Source organism: Struthio camelus, chromosome 3 (genome assembly GCF_040807025.1).
Source record: "Struthio camelus isolate bStrCam1 chromosome 3, bStrCam1.hap1, whole genome shotgun sequence".
Classification (NCBI taxonomy): domain Eukaryota; kingdom Metazoa; phylum Chordata; class Aves; order Struthioniformes; family Struthionidae; genus Struthio; species Struthio camelus.
This window is the reverse complement of record NC_090944.1, coordinates 91828358-91847007: the sequence shown is the minus strand read 5'-3', so window position 1 is coordinate 91847007 and position 18650 is coordinate 91828358. Positions and strand designations below refer to the sequence as shown.

General features: G+C 42.6%; 1 protein-coding gene across 1 annotated transcript in view; it reads left to right on the top strand.

Annotated features, from left to right (window-relative positions):
• PGBD5 (piggyBac transposable element derived 5) overlaps positions 1 to 18650 on the top strand; it is a 69887-nt gene that overhangs the window by 20846 nt on the left and 30391 nt on the right. The window contains exon 2 of the mRNA XM_068939051.1: positions 12071 to 12498. Within this exon, the coding sequence (XP_068795152.1) occupies positions 12071 to 12498 (428 nt within the window). The remainder of the gene's footprint in view (positions 1 to 12070; positions 12499 to 18650) is intronic.

Below are 18650 nucleotides of genomic sequence, written 5' to 3'. Positions count from 1 at the left end.
AGTGCTTGGGAGTAAGAAAGAAGTGGAAGAGGAACAAAGAGGGGGTGGGTACATCTAATTTTCCTTTTTGAGCTGTTGCAAGAAGGCCACACTGGTGCAGGTCTTTATTCTCAGTGATTCACAACAGAGCGAGATACAGCTGAGCACGCTCTTCACCACCACTGATCCAGCTGACCACCTGTTATAGCTGACAGCTAATCCTTGTCTTGAAACGTGTAACCTTAGAAACAGCAGCTGCATGTTTAAGGAATTCATATTAACATAAGCCTCACCTCATCTCATCATGTAAGTGAAATGTCAAGAGAACAGGGAACTTCTTGAGGCATGGCAGCATCTCAAAAATGTGAAGCACATGGAAAAGGAGGATGAAGCAGCCAAGAAAATGGCATGGGGGGAAGGTCAGGATCACCTAACAGGAAGCAGAAGTGGACGGCTGAGAATGTGGAGATGGAAAGAAGAAAAACAAGACATAAATCCCATTGCCAGCCTGAGACATGGATAAACCAGAAGCACAGATGATATGATTAGTCTCCGATAGCACAGCATATCAGTAACAGAGTAAAGCATTCAGGGAGGCTGACTCCCATTTCCTTAAATCAGAAAATATTTGGTTTTGGCTTGGTGGGCAGGTGATTCAGAAGGGAAGCACTGATCTGAGCAGCAGTCAGATTTCACATCCCTTTTCAAATGGGAACTGTTCCAGCTACTTGTTGCTAAGTAGATACGCTCCTTTTCAGCTTCTCATGAAATCATATACCAGCCTTTTATGAGAACAGAACTTAAAACTTTTTTCCTTGAAAATCAGTCTGTAAATGTGCAACAGCATGAGGGACGGACAGCATATGGGGCCAGGACTTGAATAGCAGAAACATACACTCAGGCTTCCTGTGTAATTAAGGCATTACTTTAGCGTGCCACTGACTCTGGCTACTGCCTCAAATCAGTCACAGGCTTTTGTTCAAGACTGAGATTTTTCTAAGTTCTGGAGGATTTAGGTTTGGGATCGTAATCCAAAGATCTGTTCTGAACCCTAGCATGAAGACTATATTCTGTAGACTTCTGAGTGTTTGGATAATGCTTTAAAGGAAAGGGGAGTATCGAACAAATGCAGAAAATACTAACTGATTGTAAGAGAATGAGTGTAGCTAGTAGATATTAAACTTCTGTCACAGAGATCTCGAGCTATGAATGTCCTAATCTGTGGTTACAGAATGGGAAGCTATTATTTCTGTTGTGTTGTGCCCAGAAGCCTTTGTAAGAGCTCTCAGTGTGAAGTGCTTGGTGTTTTACAAACAGAAAGGCATGCTTTCCAGTCGTTGTTCCCATGTTACTAATTTAAATTTACCTTGCCAGGTGCATCCTGTGTAATCGTATCTCTGCAGGTTGAAGGAACTGAAGGGTAGGGCCTGTTTTTTGGTATGTCAGAAAGATTTATTGGCTTTGTCCTTCATCCCACTGCTTAGTATGGCCCAGAATTCATCACCTATGACTGTTTTTCTTGCTGTGAGCACATAATGAAGCTCTCTGAAAATTGTTGCTGTTATTTATTTCCACTAGGCCTAAAATGAGCGATACAAACTACGTCCTCCTTTCATAAGCTGAGGTGTGTTCTTACAGTAATTAAATCCTATGAGATCTTTCAGTATTTATTGGTTCCTGTGTTGGCAGCCCACAAGAAGCCTGGAAAAGATGCTCTCCAAGCGTAGTTGTGATTTTATTTTTGAGGTTGATTTCTCCAACTTTAAAGTGTAGCAAACAGGCAAGGCAATGGAGGGAGGAAGAAAGGGAATCTTATTCTTGGGCTATCCAGCTAGGGATACTTTGGTGTCCAGGCTTGTCAGCTGGGAACCTTTTCCAGTGCTGAATTTGAATCCGGTGTGATGCGTGGCTAGCAGTATGTGTTGCCTGTCTGATCACCTCTGATCTTTTCCTTGCCTGATCTCAGAGTCCAGTATCCTAAGAATGAGACTGTGCGTGAGGAGACCACCTTTGGGTCCAGAGTGAGAAACCATGTCTTCTGCAAGGCTGCAGAGCAGTACATATGATGCTCCTTTTTGCCTTCGTAGTTCCATGGCCTAGTTCCTGCTCTGTTTGCCCTCAGGCAGCTGTGTAGCGCAGCGTCGGCCGTGGTGGGGGGTCAGTGCTGAGTGGTTATGCTGACTGCACGCGGTAGCTGGGAAGAGGTTGCAGGAGCAGTGCTCTGTTGCTGAGGGACTGCTGTTTTTAATTCCCACTCTGACTTCACTGTACTGTTTAGCTCCAAGTTGTGCTTCTCACTTTCTCTCTGCAAACACAACTCCTGAAAGCCTTCCCCGGCGCTACAGTGGGTTGTAAACACTTGAGTGTCACCCAGGAGTTTACAAAGGCAGTGCAAATAGTAATCCCACCTTTCTGCACAAATGATTATATATATATTTTTTTTAACACTTCAGTGTTCAAGAAATATTCTGGTTTCTTAAAACTGAGAAGTCATGAGTTTAGCAGAGTTACTGGAAAGGCTAAACGGTGGAGTGCTGTGGAGTGTGTCATGTGTCCTGCATGTGGTAAGAGGATTAAGGATGTTAATGTATATGGTGTTTAGAAAGGAATTATCAAACTTTCCAGCCACTTGCCTCTTTTGAGGTCAGATGTTCAGACAGCTTGTGGCACTGGTCTCTGCTGAGGGGAGGCAAACAAGAGTGGAAAAGAGAAAATAACAAGAGGAGCAGGAGTAAGATAACAAAAAGTAAACAGAAAGTGCACAGAGTGATACTGTGAGTTGGTAAATGAGCCCTGGCTGTAGCAGGCTTGCAAATACATGCTCTCTCTTAGCTGTCTTGTGAAAAAATTTAGACTTTTGTCTGTCCCTAAGCCTAACGTACCAGCTCCTTGTGGGCTAGGAACGTGTGGTTTGTAGCTGCTTGTCCCAAGGTTTTTTGAGGGGGTCGGGAGTGCAACAGGGAGAATATGAAATGGCAAACTTACAAGCTAAAAACAGCTTTAAACGCAGACGTGTTAATGGTCCTCTTCAGCAGAGATAGCGCAGTTTTCAAACGAGGATGCCGTGTTCTCTCTTTTGCCTCCCTGTTTGGGACGAGCACATCAGAGAAGCCTTGCCCTACAGGGCAAATTGCAAAGCTCACTCGGAAATGCATGTGCATGCTTTTCAACAGAGAGCAGTAAAATCCAGGGGAGGTTGGGACAGCCCAAAGGAAGGAAGTTTGGAAAAAGAGGCTAAGTATCATCCCCACAGAGCCCCCCACTCAAACCTCCTGGCCAGGTTCCAGTTTTTGACCCAATGTGGTTGGGCTGCAGCAAGAGCTCCCAGCTCTGTGCCTTAGCAGCATGATGAGAAGGAGAGTTTGCTTCAGCCTCACCACGTTTTCCCAAGTGGGCGCAGTAGCAGGAGCTTAGTTCTATGCATGGGAAGTAGCACCTGGGCCTATATTCTTGCTCTAACAACTATTCCTTGTCCTCTCCCAGAAGAGGCTTTGGCTGCTGGGAAGTAATTGCACAGGCTGATGTTGTAGCTGGCTTAGCACGTATGGGATGGAGATGAATCATTGGGGGTTATGTACTTAAATGAATGTTCTTGCATGAAAAGGTGGTAGCATTGACTGTAATGCTTTGCTGAGCTGTCTGGGTTTCTAGTTGATTTTTTTTGACATTCAGACTTGGAAAAAAAATCAATTTTTGAACAAAGCAGAAAGCAGTTTCCTCATGAGACTTGCTCAAAAGCCAAGGGCCATTTCCCAGTGCATATGTGTTTTACACTTAAATACAGGAGTTGACTTGAAGGCTTTCAGCATCTCATTACCTGGATCCCTTCCTTATTAACTTTTACTTTTATTTTTACTTTTATCTTTACTTTTATCTTATTAACTTTTACTTATTAACTTTTATCATTTAAAAATGATAATTAAATGTTCTGATGATTCGCATGGAAAACATACTGGGCTATTTTCCTCCTTCAAACACAAAATTTCTCCCTCTGTGGGCGGGGTCCTGACATCAACTGTGCTTGTACAGGTGGATTTTTATTTTAAATTGCTGGAAAGTAGCAAGTGGCATGTTGATAATGGTGTTTGTGAATAGTAAGCACTAGAACTGACCAGAAGCCCAGGAGAAAAAGATGTGGCAGTGCAATGCATCTGCAGGAGCTCCTAGCTGGAGGGTCCTCACCATGGGGTCATGGAGCCATCCCAAAGCGGCATGCTGGGATTTAGCTACAAGAGTCATTCTGCGAGTAATGGAAATTGTGCTTACATAAATCTATCTATACTGCTTTGCAGAGTTATCTCAGATAAATATGCACAGCTGTGCCTATAGCCAGATGTGTAACTGCTCCGTGATCTTCTGAAAGCTATATTAGAGATGATGTATAAAGTCAGCCTGTGGATGGTTGTCTCTAACCTGCTAGATACACTCACCATCAGTTGGACTGTCAGGGTAGCCAATCTGCTCCGATGTTTGAGTGCAGTATGTTAACAGAAAACTGCAGCAGCTAAAGAAAGTGCGACGGAATATTGCCATGGAAGCAGGAATTCCCTTGACGAGAGACATACGTGTTCCGTCCCACAACCAAATGAATAATGTGCAAAGTGTTATGTAAGCTGACACAATATGATATTGTTTCATCATTGACTCTGCTGCTTTAAGGTTTTTGCTTTAAGGTTTTTGCTTGTTTGTTTGGGGTGGGCTTTTTGTTTTTTTTTTTTCCTTCTACTTTTAACCAAAAGACCTTGTAGCAGTGTTTGAGAGATTCTGTTGGATGTTGATGATGCTGATTGGCAGGTCGTAAGATCTCACCGGCGGAAATGAAATAGCTGCATAATTAAAGGCATCAACACTACAGTGCAGTGGGCTTTTTGTTCTTTCTGATTCACTTGTCACAGCTTGAAGGCTTTACAGGTCTTAAAAATGATTGTAAACGCAAAGAAGTCCTCTCTTAATTAAATGTTTTTTGTTTATGGCTTAAACACACAACAAGCTGCCATGGAAGACTGCCGCAACACCTCTTACATATTCTCGCTTTCAAACGAGTGCTATTTGGTGGCACAGACTACATTTGGTCAATGGGGAAGGGCACAAGACCTGCCTGCTTGATCCCTAATTACACCTAGAAAGTTAAATATTTTCATAAGGTGCTGTATGACACGTGGTACCCTGTTGACTGACAGCCAGAATGCTTTACCCTTGACATCCCTGTGTTGTTTGTGCTGCCCCCTGAGAAGTTACTCTTTGGCTTGACCAGGCTGACTTTATTTAACTCATCGTAAGTCAGTGCGGTCTGTTGTGGAGGCCAGAGGCCAAAGTTTGCCTCTTTTGATCAGTCTGTGCTGAACAGCTGTGCACTGTTTTCAGGGGTGGAGCAAATCTGAACGGCCCTTTTTCATATGTCCTTGGATCACTTTTAGATGCAGCTCTAAATTCTTTTGGTAGATAGAAATCGAGATGCGATATGTGCATCGCTTTACTGCTGACGCTCTGAGGAAAACAATCATTTTTGATGCAGGGTGAGGGAAGAAAAAGCACCCTCTCACTGAACCTGATTGGAACAGTTTTTATGGCTATGTTTATTACATGCAGACATGAAGGCATTGTCAGACACTTATTTATAAAGCTTGGATATGTGCAGTCAAATCACATTTTGTTAAATAGATTGGAATAAATTCATCGAAAAACAAGTGTAAAAGAAAAGTGTGTGCTACTGAAATAGTTTGGAATAAATTCATCGAAAAACAAGTGTAAAAGAAAAGTGTGTGCTACTGGGTGCCAAGGCTAGGGTATAAAATAAGTTTCTGGGGGAAGGTGATCTATTGAAAATCCAGGCAGAAGTGTAGGCTGCTAAAGTAGCCCTTATGTTCCACCAAGAGAACCATTCTTTAAAGGGTTCTGTCTGCTTTCTTCTTTCTAATATAAGAAAGCCAATGTAGTCCTATTTTTACTTTCTTCTCCCTTGCATCCTCATAGATTGGCTCTGAGCTTCAAGTAACTCAGCACTGTGGATCCTGTTTTGATAATTTATATAGAACTCTTGTACTAGACTGTTCCAAAGAAAACTAAGATTTATCTATCAAAATAACAAATACAGACATCCCACTTGCCCTAAAATATTGGTCAGAGCCACAGCTGGTATAAATTAGGAAGGCTGCTTTGACTTGTCCTGACAGAAGAAGATTTGGTTGCTATTTCTTAATAAGATGAGTGAAACACATGTACCATAATATTCTAAATTAAAGACCTGGATACTTTGCTGCCCAGTTTCTGCAGGAGAACAATATCTGAAATAGGCTGGCATAAAATGCAGAAGAAATGCACTTATTTCAAGCTGTCTTCACAGGCTTGTCATAATGCCATCAAACTGGATACGGTTTGAGAATGGTCTGATGTAAATTTCTTCAAGGCCATTAAGAGCAGAGCTGATATGAAAACTGATTTTCTGGCAAGCCAGATAAGCTCCACTGCTTCCAAAGCTTATATGAGGAAACTGTGTGTGAAACAGAAATTCTGAAAAATTTCAATTAGGAAATATCAAAACATTGTTTTTGGTTTTGTTACTATTTTTTCAGCTCTTTATATTGCTTTCCACTTATTGAGAAAGCTGAAAATTGTTTAGACTTTTCTCTCTATCATATTTCATCAACTGGCACTTTCTTGTGAGAACATGCTGATTTTGATGAATGTGCACTCTCTGACGGAAAATTGCTCCATCAACATTTTCTGACTTTCTCTAAATAAGACCCAAATGTTACGTTGTGTACTTTTGGAAACGGTAACTTCTTACAAATTTAAAGCAGCCTCTAATTGCTTGGATTTAGGATGAAGGAATTAATTGGCTTGTCAAACCCTCGTCTTTGAAAGTTATGCCATATGCCAGAGGAGAAAATACTTCCTGTCTGCCAGAAGACAACAGATTCTGGACAGATCTGTTTCTCAGATATGTGTCTGTAGAATACAGTGCTGTCTTAGTGCTTGTCCGTGAATTAGCAGGGTCTTGCTCAAAGAGGACAACAGTATGACTTGTAAATTGTCAGTTTTTTAAACTGATGCTTCCGCCACTAATATGTAATGACCAATTCAGCAGTTAAAATGCTTGAGGTCTGCCCAGTGGCTAATGAGGTTAATAATTAATTTCAAAGACAGCTCTGGATTAGCTCTGCACAAGGTTTTTGTTTCCAAACTACGCAACTTGAATTGGCATACATATGTTAGTACCTGGGCCTGTCAAGGTAACAGGGTATTTTGTCATGAACTTTGGTGACGCTTTGAACGAGAGCAGTAAGTCTTCTGCATAGCAAACTGAAAAGAGAACTTTTTTTTCCAGTGTCCTTTTTTCTTACACATCAGATTTATCCTATCCAAACTGACGATGTTTTTGGCCTCTTTAAGATTTATGTGTTATATTGTAAGCACTGATTGATTAAAGTAAGTTTCCAAACTTTCCATCTTTTATTCTGAGTCTCTGAATAACAGGTTGGTAATCAGAACTGGAAAAATGGAAAAGGATAAATTGACCTATTAAAAAATATGCACTCAAATTATTTAGTCCTGCAAACTGGGCAAGCAAAGGAAAAACAGTTAATTCACTTGAGGTTCTTATTTTTTCTGAAGTGCCACTCAGTCAGGAGGACTAGAAACATTGGTGAGAGCAGTGGGAAAAGTATGACTGCTTGGGACCGCCCGGGCTGAGCACCCACGGTTTCCGGGAGGATGCGTAGGGGATGCCTGAAGGACTGTTGCATAGAAGATGCGCTTGAACTTTTTCCTAAATCTTTCTGGGTTTTCTGCAACATGTATGTTTACTGAAAGGCTGAGTGTGCAGCCTGTTCTCTCGCTAGGTGTTCGAGCCAGCAAGGCTGCTGCAGTTTTATCGCTGTTGCGGAGATGAGCCAAAACACGCTGCAGTGCATGCAGTCTGTAGACTAGCTGCCAGCCTCTGCTCCCCCATCCCAGCTCTAGCAGGGAAATGGAAATGGCTTTCCCTACTCACCTTCTTTATTTTTTGCAACTTTGCGCTTATGATTTAAATGGGTGTCGCTCTGCCCTGGTTGGCTTTGGGAGAGACGTTACTCTGAGAGCAGAACAGGAAATGGAGGCAACCTGGTCAAAATAGGATCTAGGAACAGCGATGACTTGCAAGGCAACTGCTGCTAATTCCATATGTAGTTTTTACTGGTAGACAGAGTGAAAAGGAAGAGGGGAGCGTAGGTGCGCTATCATAGTAGAGGAAGTTTGTGTTATTTTCCATATTCTGCCAAATGTGACTTAAGGTAAAATGCACCAAATGAAGAAAGGCTGAAATGACAGTGATGGTATGTGTGCTGCCCAGTCAGAGGTTGTTTAGCAAAGCCCGGATCCCACCCTGGCTGTGCACACACTGCTGGTTCTAGCTGCACACTTGGAAACTCCAAGAGTGCTTTTCTGTCCCTGACTGTATAACTAATATCAGAAATCCTGATTGATTTGTAAAACTAAAAAACTACATGCATACGCCTATCTTTATATATATGTATATGTTCACCGCATATTTTAGGGCAGAGAAGACAGAACAAACTGAATTTGTAACTTTGCATGCAGTCATAATTGTATACTCATTCTGAATTCCTGAACAATCTAGCAGGCTTTTTTTTCCAATTTATTGAAGCCCTGTTCATTAAAAGAGAACGGAGCGTTAAAGTCAAAACTTAGGGAAACTGGAACTCATTTTGTATCAGTAGTTTTTGGATAAGTTCCATTTAAGTCAGCGTAAAAGTCCTTGAAAAGGGTGAATTCACTATTTAAATTTCTTACAGCTTGCTCTGTATATGGAATATACATGTGTACTTAGAGGGTCATGTTTAAGTAATTTATTTTAGACTAGTCATTATCAATGCAAAACCCAATTCATGTAAGAGAACTGAATTTTTTCCTACAGAAATTCAGTTTCACTATTGTTTTATTGCATCTCAGTAAATCGCGGGTGCTCGTTTCACCGATGAAGGATGGTTTTTAAGACAATAGGATTGTGCAGGGACTTTCAGAGTCATATTTTGTCAACAATCGGGTTGATGTTTGAGACAAAGAGTGATTTAGCTGACTGTCATAGAGCTGTGTGAATTCTGTATGGCAGCTGGAATACAAATCCTGTATATGTATTTATTGCAACCAGGAGAGCAGATAGGAGATTCTCTGTGCAAAAGGAGCAGATCTGCTGACTAAGAAAGAAAGCGTCCTAGCCAGTGTACCGGTCTCTTTTGCATAGTCACTTTTTGGGGTAAACTTGTGCAGTTATTGAAAATGCAGTTACATACAAAATTACCTTTTTGTGTTTCTGACTGCTCTTGACTTCCGAAAAATGGAATCCTGCACATACCTATCGTCCATACATCCCCCTGTCTCAAGATCAGCATATTTCACTTTGTAGGACTTAGTCCTTTATGAATGCGTTTTAGTTGCTCTAGGGAAGATTCAAAATGTTACGCCTGCTCCCAGCTTCTGCTTCTAAAGGCAAGAATTTAAAAGCCACCTCTGTGCTTAACCTGGTAGATTGCCTGGGTGCTGGAGTTGAATTCAATAGCTACTCAGGACTTCGTATATAACTAAGAAGGCACTCAGTGCAGTGTGTTCTTATCAGAAAGCCGTATGTCTTGTAGCATGTCAAAACTTAATCAAGTTGTGGGGAAGGAGAAAATGATGTTCTGTAAGTCATTCATACACCATCGTTTGTAGTGCATTTTATGTCAGCTATAACTGTCCAGTGTGTGCTAGCAGAGTGTAAATCTCCTCATCAAAAGAAGGGAACTCTTTGTAACTGTTTTATTATTGGAATAGCAGTTAAGGTTAAGTAAGAGTATCTATTCTAGCCCCATAGTTTTCACCTAACAAAGAAAACCTTTGAGCTGTAATTTTCTGCTGTGTCCTTTCCAGAACATGGTTTCTGTGGTATTCCTTTACTCTGTTCTTGCTTCTTGCTATATAGAGGACTGCACTTTTAACTGAACTGTTTCACTTCCAGTTTCTCAATCTCATAATTTAAAACTGGGAATTAATTTTTAAGTGTGTGTTTCTTTCCCCGCTGTACTTGAGAGGAAAAAAAAATCCACTTTTGTTTGTTGGCGCTCCCTGCAGCCAACTGCTTTACTGCTTTAACGTCTTGGTGTCATTTTTGGCTGTAGTTCTAATAGCTTGTGGTTCCTCCTGTTCCAGCAGGATATACCTGAACATTAAGACTTAAGAGCAAGTCCAACCCCAGTATTTGTGTAGTTCCTGTAATACTGTTTCATCTAGCATTTCTGCAATTTGTAGTTGTTGCTGTAGCTGAACAAGTGAACTGAGATACAGGGTGTACAAAAACATGTGACCTAACCAACACGTTAATGAATCCTTGCAGTTCCACATGACAGAATCACAAATACCTTGCTCTGATTCAGCTAGAAGAGCAGAGGTTGAGATCCAAGCAGCCATGTAGTGCAAGGAGGGCTCTTTCCCATTAGGTGGAATTTCAAATGAGATAACGTATACTTTCTGCTTTTAATCAGGAAGAGCGTTGTTCGGATAGACCTGAGACTGAAGGGATTCTGTTTAACTAAGGCACAGTATTTATTTGATCCAGCTCTTAGTATCTTGTTTTTGACCTCAGATTATCCTTTGCACAGGGATGTAGAACTGCTCTTAATCATGGCCTTATCCACTAGGCAATGTACATGCTCCCCTCTCTGGTGTATTGACTTCTGTGTTTGGCAGTGGCACAGTTTCTGCAGGAGAACAGAGAATGTCCCTGTCCCCTTAGCCCTTACTTGGTGACAAAAGCACTGCCACAGTGGGCATGAAAAGCTTTACTTTTAAGATGGAGCTTGATTAGCTTATGGAAAGGATTAGAGGAGATAGGGCTGTAGGGATTGGGTCTGCCCTGGGGAAGACAGGCTTGATGTTCCTCATTCGGTATAATGTAACCTCATGTTCTACTGGATAACCTTTTCACACTGGTACAATGCTACCAAATGTTAGTGCCCCTCACCTTTTTTTTTCGCCCCCGAATACTTGAAAACTGCAGAGAAGGTACAATATCGGTGAAAAACAGAGTAAAGACAGCCTGGGACTGAAAGGTTTATTGCATTATATGAGAAAGAGGACCAGGTTATGCAAGATAATGCTAAAAATACTCCATTTGACATGAGACAGTGAAACTAGCCACATGATGTTTTTGACTCGTTCTGTTAACGTGTGCTGTCTCTTGTGGATTTCAGAGTATGAGGGAGGAGATTCTAAAATGTGATGGCATAGATGCAAGACTTAAAATTGCATAGACATGATCTGCAAGACTCTGCAGGAGCAGATATGAAAGTTGCAGGATTAGTGATAGACAGTGAACGGAGCAGGAATTTGAAATAAAAGAGAAAAGATGGGATCAGGATCTGAGTGCAAGGGAGTTGTATCAGCTGGGAGGGGGGCAATATTAACTCTCTGGATGGCACAGATATCCTTGCTTCTGGACAACCACATGAGAGGCACTGCTTTAACACATTTGAATAAAAGACTAGCCAGAAAAAGGCCACAACAGCTGCTGAGGGTGAGAGGTAGAGATATTGCATATATGGAAAAATTAAAGGTGTTGCTTCACAAATCTGCATTCCCTCGAAGTTTTCTTAGGAGCTAATGAGTGTGCAAAGTGAAGGAAGAACTATTCAGAGTGTGATGTTCTTATAAGGGAGGAAGACAGGAAGAGAAGAGGAGAGGAGTTTCCTGATGAGGTCTGTCAGACAGTGGACATACTTCCAAAGGAATTAGCTGACATTCCCTCACTTCAGCCTGGTTTTCTAAGAGTCTTGACTGTAGAGGTCCTTCACGGACCTGAAGGTCATTGCCTTAGGTGTGGCGATTGTGTCTACACAGATAATTTTCTCATGGTAGCTAAAGCAGAGTATTGACCTGAAATATTCATGACTCAGCTGCTTCCATTTCCATTACATCTGAGGCAGGGGAGTTGATTCAGATCTGAATATGATAATTCATGTCAAATATTCAAGTTCGCCCTGCTTTAAAGTCCTAGGGTAGACATATTTATGATGATCAGGACTGAATTTATTTTCTCTTTATGTTTTTGTCCTAGGTCCGACACGAAAAATGCCCTTGAATGCCAGTGCCATGGACTTTTTTCAGCTCTTTGTTCCTGACAACGTACTAAAGAACATGGTGGTCCAAACCAACATGTATGCCAAGAAATACCAGGAGAGGTTTGGCAGTGATGATGCCTGGATTGATGTCACGTTGACAGAAATGAAGGCCTTCTTAGGCTATATGATATCAACCAGCATCCACCACTGTGAGTCTGTTCTCAGCATCTGGAGCAGCGGCTTCTACAGCAACAAGAGCATCGCGCTTATCATGACACAATCAAGGTTTGAGAAGATCCTGAAGTACTTCCACATTGTGGCCTTCCGCTCGAGCCAGACAACGCATGGCCTCTACAAAATCCAGCCTTTTCTGGACTCTCTGCAGAATGGCTTTGACTCTGCTTTTAGACCTTCGCAAACCCAGGTAAGAGCTATCCTGTTGCCAGGGAACATCTGACTCTGTGATTAAAAACAGAGAGTACAGCTGCCTGTAGAAAGAGCTAAGGATTCACAGCATGAAGCGAGACTGCAGTGCCTCTGTGAAGTATGAGAGAAAGTGGCACTGTCCTACGCAGGCGCTCAGCACCTCCTGACTTATAGCTCTGCAGTGCAGGTACCGGGAATATTTTGGTAGACATTCTCAGAACTGTGGCTGTTTGCTTTGCTGGTCAAACAAGCCTCGAGACTTTTCAGAGAGGTTGGCACAGCTGAATTTGGCTGTTACAAAGAGGAGAGGTTGCAGGCTGCTCCTGCAAGGGAGAGTAGAAAGGGCAGAGCTGGCATAGCCAGGCCTGGGGGAGAAGCTTTAGCTGCTCCTGCTTTAGGTTGAGGGTTTGAGGCAGAAGCTGTGTTTGCTACGAGGGACGAGCCCTGACCTTAGCGGTCGGTGCCTGCCACGCGTCCAGCCCCTCTTGGGAAGCAGCAGCGGCACAGCTACCTCCCCACAACTGGGCAAAGGGAAAATGAGCAGAAGGAGCAGCTGTCTTTGCTCACTGCAGTTGTCAGCTGCCCTGAGCGCTGCCTGGGCCTTGTGCCAGTCCTGATTTTTGATGATGGGTAATGCTGCGGTAGAAGAAATCGTTGCCGTGTGTATTTCCAAACAAAGTGACAGTAAACTGGAAATATTTCTAGGCCACCTAGAATAAAAGTAAAGAGGTCCCTGTTAAATTTTCCAGGTACAATTAGGGGTGCAGCAGAAATCTGTTCTGTAGGAAATCTGTTCTGTAGACAGGGCTAACAATGTAAGGAACTAAGTATAGAGACTTATGAAGCTAGTAGTTGTCTGATTATAGCTGCACAGTTGAACAAAATTTTTAAAAAGTGCAAAGAAATATGTGTCTTTCTTTTAATTTAAACGTTCAGCATACGCTATTTAAGCTTCCTTCCACTACAGTGTGGTAGGAAGCACTACAATGCTCCTTTTGGAGCTGTTGCTACTGATCAAGTTCAAAAGTCTGGAAAGAAAAGGAACAAATGTGACATATATGTTACTTCTTGCAGTAAGTTTTTAAATAGCTCTCAGTTTTCAGAGTGTAAATTGATTTCACACAGCTGTCAGGAAAGGGCATTGTGTGTCTCCTTCTCTTTTCCTTCCTGTTTCCCCTCCAAAGCACCAGGTTTTGTGCCGACTGCACAAAATGAGTGAAGACTTAAATATATCTTGTCAGTTCAAGTGTGCCTGAAAATAAGATTGGGAGTAACCTGGGAGTACTTGGAGGGTTTTTTTCTATTTTCTAGACAATAAAAATCATTTCTGTAAAATTCAGGACGATGCAGCTCTCCAAAAAGCTATTAGGGTAGATGTGGGAGAAGGGAGGCAGGAATGTCCTCACTAAGCCAGGCTTGCGAGGTGCACTTACATCAAGACAAAACAGGCAGTTACAGACATGGTATTGTTGGGACCAAGCTCTCATTAAGATATGAAATCTAATCCTTATGGCCATTGACTTCAATGGGCAGAAGATAAAAGGTTCAGAAATGTGATCACTGTGTCTAATGTAAATGCTTATAATGGTGGGCTGTGGGACATGCTGAGAGTGCAAATCCATTAGAGGCTAAAATTTGATTTGCATGTATATCCCTCCCTTCCCCCTTCCAAACAAGGTTTGCGAACTGAATTGATGAAACCCATAGTGCCCTCTTTGCAGTGACCAAACATCTAAATCTCCATAGGCAAAATGCATGCTTTTGCTTAGCTTAGTAAAGAGATGCTACTTAAAAATAAATAAAAAAAAAAAAAAGGTGGAGGGAGGGAAGGGAGGAAAAAATGACAGTCAAATTCTCTTCCTTCCCCCTCCGCTCCTCTGTTCCTTTTTCAGTGTTTACGTCAGTGATTTCTGTACAGCTTGTTTTGAGGGAACTGAGTGGAACAAAAAACACTAAGATACTGCTTCAAAAATAACTCTGTGAGAAAGGAAAAGATTTTGAATCTATTGTTTAAAAATAGCCTAGCGTAGCACCGGTAGCCTCCTGGGGATGTTCCAGAGCTCCTCCTGAAAGAAGCCTTGTGCCTAGTGCTGTTCTGGGTGGCATCAGCCAGAGCTGCATACTGCGAGTCGCAAGAGACACGGCCCCCATCTGCTCGAAAGAGCAGAAAAGACCTCTCCCTGGAAACTGTCTGGAGTGCAGATTAGCGGACTGCAACAAACATCGAATCCAGATTGTCAGACATGGTGAAACTAGAAATAATAATCCAGTTGCACAGATGCTGAGGGAAAGGCGAGGGAAAAGACCCATTCGGAGGGGCTAATGGATCTGCTGCCTTTGAAAGCATTTTGGGAAGGGGGGCCCAGGTTTCTGTGATCAGCGAAGGTCTGGAATCCTATGTTCAAAATGGATTTGTTGCTTAAGGTGCATCTGTATTTTAGGCATGAGATTTATGGCATCTGAATGGTTTGTGCCGAAGCCCTGATCTGTGCTCCAGCTTTAGGCTAGCTCTGGACCGTGTAAGGAAGAAGGCTCAAGTGAAGTGCCATGGGATCCTGCAGCGTGCAGTTTTGTGCCTGCCTGGACAGAATTTTGATCCCTTGTACCATAATGTCTTGTACATGGCATCAAGCAAATAAGTGACCTGGGCTTCTTCCTGTTGAATGCCACAAGGCTGTTATGGGCTTGCAGGTAGACTTGTTACCGATTTTCTTCCTTCGGCAATGTGGGCTCACAGAACACAGGTTGGGGAAATGCCCTGTTTACCTCAGTGCCGTGGACAGAACAGACGGCGTTTGCCTTCACAGTAATTTCTTCTATATTTTTGATCTTTTCCTTTTGGAGAGCTAGGTAAGACTCTTTATGTGGAATTTGTGTCTCGAAAAATATTTAGGGTTTCTTCTTGTGTGTGAACCGAAAGAATATGCATGCGAAAATGACATCACACTTTCTGTGAAAAGAAACTAAGCAGAGAGAGAACTATGCCAATATACCAAAACAAAGCAAACAATCTAGTGAGTTATAATTATTTTGCTAAACATACGGAGCAAACAGAAGGAAATGATTACTTTCTAGCTTATGAACCTACTGAAAGGGCAGAACAATATAACTGTGGATCAGCAGCGCTAGCTTCAATTTCAGAAGGGAAAGAAATGGTGTTCTGACCTAGATTGTATAAGCAAGAGGGGGGAGTATTGTGTGGATCCTGTCCCTCCCCAAAAACAAGTCTATGCATCACTGCTGCCTGTACCTGAGCCACAGGAGGTGGGGTCATGGGTTCAGTTTCTAGAATCAGTGTCTTCTCTTTGCTGCTTTGCTTTGTAGCGATGCTGCTGTCTAGAGCTGGAAGCATGAAGACAGGGAAAGTGCCCTGATTGAGCTCAGAGGATATATTGTAACAAATTCAAGGGTACTTGCCTGTCAAGGATATAAACCGAGCTGCAGAAACCAGAGGAGTCAAGAAAATAGCATCACTGCTCAAACATCCTTCTCTGTCTGCTGAACAATTAAGTGCTTGTCAGTGGGGTGTGACTAGACAGGATTGCTGTCTGTGGCTCTCCCTGACCAGCATGGGGGGGGGGGGGGGGGTTGGGGTCAGGAACACAACTCCTTGCCCTCCTTTCCCCTCTCCCTCCGAAATACCTTCTCCCTGGCATCATGGAACCAGACATTTCTGCATCTGCCCAGTAAAATGGGAACTGGGAACAGTTAAGAACAGGAGTGCTGCTGACTTAAATCTTTACTTGATGAGCAACCTGGCAAAAACAGAGCTGTAACTCCAACCTCCTCCTCCAAAGGCATCGTGCTCTATTTTGGCTGCTTACTGAAGGGCTTGTCTGTGTTTCACTCTCAATGGTATCACAGAGGACAGCTAAGCAGTTTCAACACGGTTCTTCCAACGCCGGCTCATGGCGTAAGATGGCAACTTCTCTGAAAACGTAAAGCGGGAATAACAGTTTGATCAAATCTTAGCTATTTTGTGTCCTTGTGATTCAGTGCTGATTTTATATTGGGTATTTCCAAATTATAAGATCTTAGTGAAGTCATACCTATGTGTCTCAGTTTCCCTATTTTCAAAATGATCACTTGTGACTAGCAATCCTGGTCATAAACCAGGGCTTTTCTGTGTTTGGGGTTTGTGAGTATAATACAAAGATCTTGAATATTCAGAGGTTGTGGGCCAAGTATAAGACATGGAAGAAGAGAAAGAAAGACAAAGGAACAGTAAGATTATTGAATAACAAGGTAAATTGCTGATGTTCTGTGGCTCTTGGCTCTTTTTTTTTTTTGTTAATGGGTAAAGCCAGATTTTGAGAAGAGTCTGACATTAGAAAATGATGAAACTTTGTGGCTATTTTTAGATTACTTAATGATAATGGAGTGCTCTAAGAACTGATTACTTTTCTTCAAAGAGAGTTGACTGAAGACTGAACAAATGGGCAGAGGAGCCTGAATTCATGGTTTAGCTGGAGGTGGGACTTAGCCTTTCAGTGATGACAAAGAGGGTCAATAAAATGTGCATAGGCCATGCAAGACTGAAAGTGAAGAGAAAGAGGCTGTTGGATATATTGGAGAAGGAGAGCCAGCAGAGAGAAATAAAATGATGTGGTCAACACGATGGACAAGGAAGTGACTTTCCAGCAGTAATCAGAAGGGCAGGATTGCCTTTTGAAGCCAAAAGGAAAAGTGTTACTGGATGGCTGTGAGCTTGGATGAAAACTTTACTATGCGAGTGAGTAGGAAAAGCTATATATTTTAGAGTTGTTGCTCACAGAGCATAGAAAATGCAGGCACTGTCTGGCTCTGAAGACCTTGCGAGGAGTTGGAGGTAGGCTGACGTGTTCACTGGCCAGAGTGGTCTGTGGCAGGAGGAACGAGATGTCCGCAGTGACCAAAAAAGGAGATAGTAAGGAGTTATCTTAAGGGAAGGAAGGTGCTCTCAAATGTAGCATAGCAAAAACAGAACTGACAGAGCAGAAATGCGTATCTGCATATCTGAGCAGAAATGTCAGAGACCAGCAGAGAATTTAGTTTGGACAGGAGGAGCTCTGAAGCAAAGAAGCAGAAATGCAAGCTACTACTGCAGAAACAGTAGCTGAATCTGTGCATGCAGGTGCAATTGCCCCAGGGCTTGTGTTCAAAGCTGGAGACCAGGGCAAGCTGAGGAAGTTCATCCAGGGGACAGACTGAAGAGACTGCTTGTGTGGGGGGCAGCCACAGAGCCAAGGGAACATGAGGTATCAAGCACATGTTGGTTCATTATCTAAGGCAGTGGAGGCTGAGGAGTATGAGTACAGAATAGTTGGTGGTTCAGGTCTTTGCCTACCAGCCTATTTGGGCTGTTATGGTGAGTAGGACTGCAAGGTGGAAGGAGGTGTGGAGAAAATCCAAAATGGAGAAGAAGGACACTCCAGACAAGGACTAGCTGTTTTGTTCAGTGTACTGAGAGATGTTGAGAGCTGGACAAATTCTGGAGAGGCAAGACTCCAAGATCTTGGGGTACGTGTATATATTGAAGGTAAAATGGAGAGTGAAAGCTTAACAAGAAGACCTAGCAGGAGTGAGGATGGCAATGAAGAATATGAGGTAAAAGGATTGGATTGCTGGGGAGGGGTCAAGGAGGGGGGGAAAGAAGCAACCACACGAGAAGCTCCTTATACTTCATGAGAAGCTCCTTACACTTGAACAAAAGTGAAGATTTGAGAGAGGGAAATGGGGAAGATTTCTGGGAAAAAAAATGCAAAATACCTTGCATCAAAGAAAGTCAGAACAGGAAAAGGGGAGAGTTTGGGGACTGAGTCAAAAGTGGTGAGGAGGCAGCCAAGATTGTGTGTAGGCGTCAATTAAGCTTGAAAAACAGATTTTTATCTAGGAGAATAAGAAGCAGGGAAGCATGAGTGTGGCTTGGGGGTAGTAAGCCTACTCCTACAAAAGAGGGCGTTGCAAAGACAGCAAGACTGAGGAATGGGAAAGGAGCAAATATCACTTGCAGGGGCAGTTGACAAGGAGAATGGTTTGAGGTAACAGGAGGAGCAAGGAAACTAAGGTAGAGGAGGGAAGATGAACTAACAGGGCTTGTCAGCAGCAGCAGGACTACCTTTTGGCATAAGAAAACCGTGTCAGCGCTGGAAGCAGCAGCGAATTGCCTCC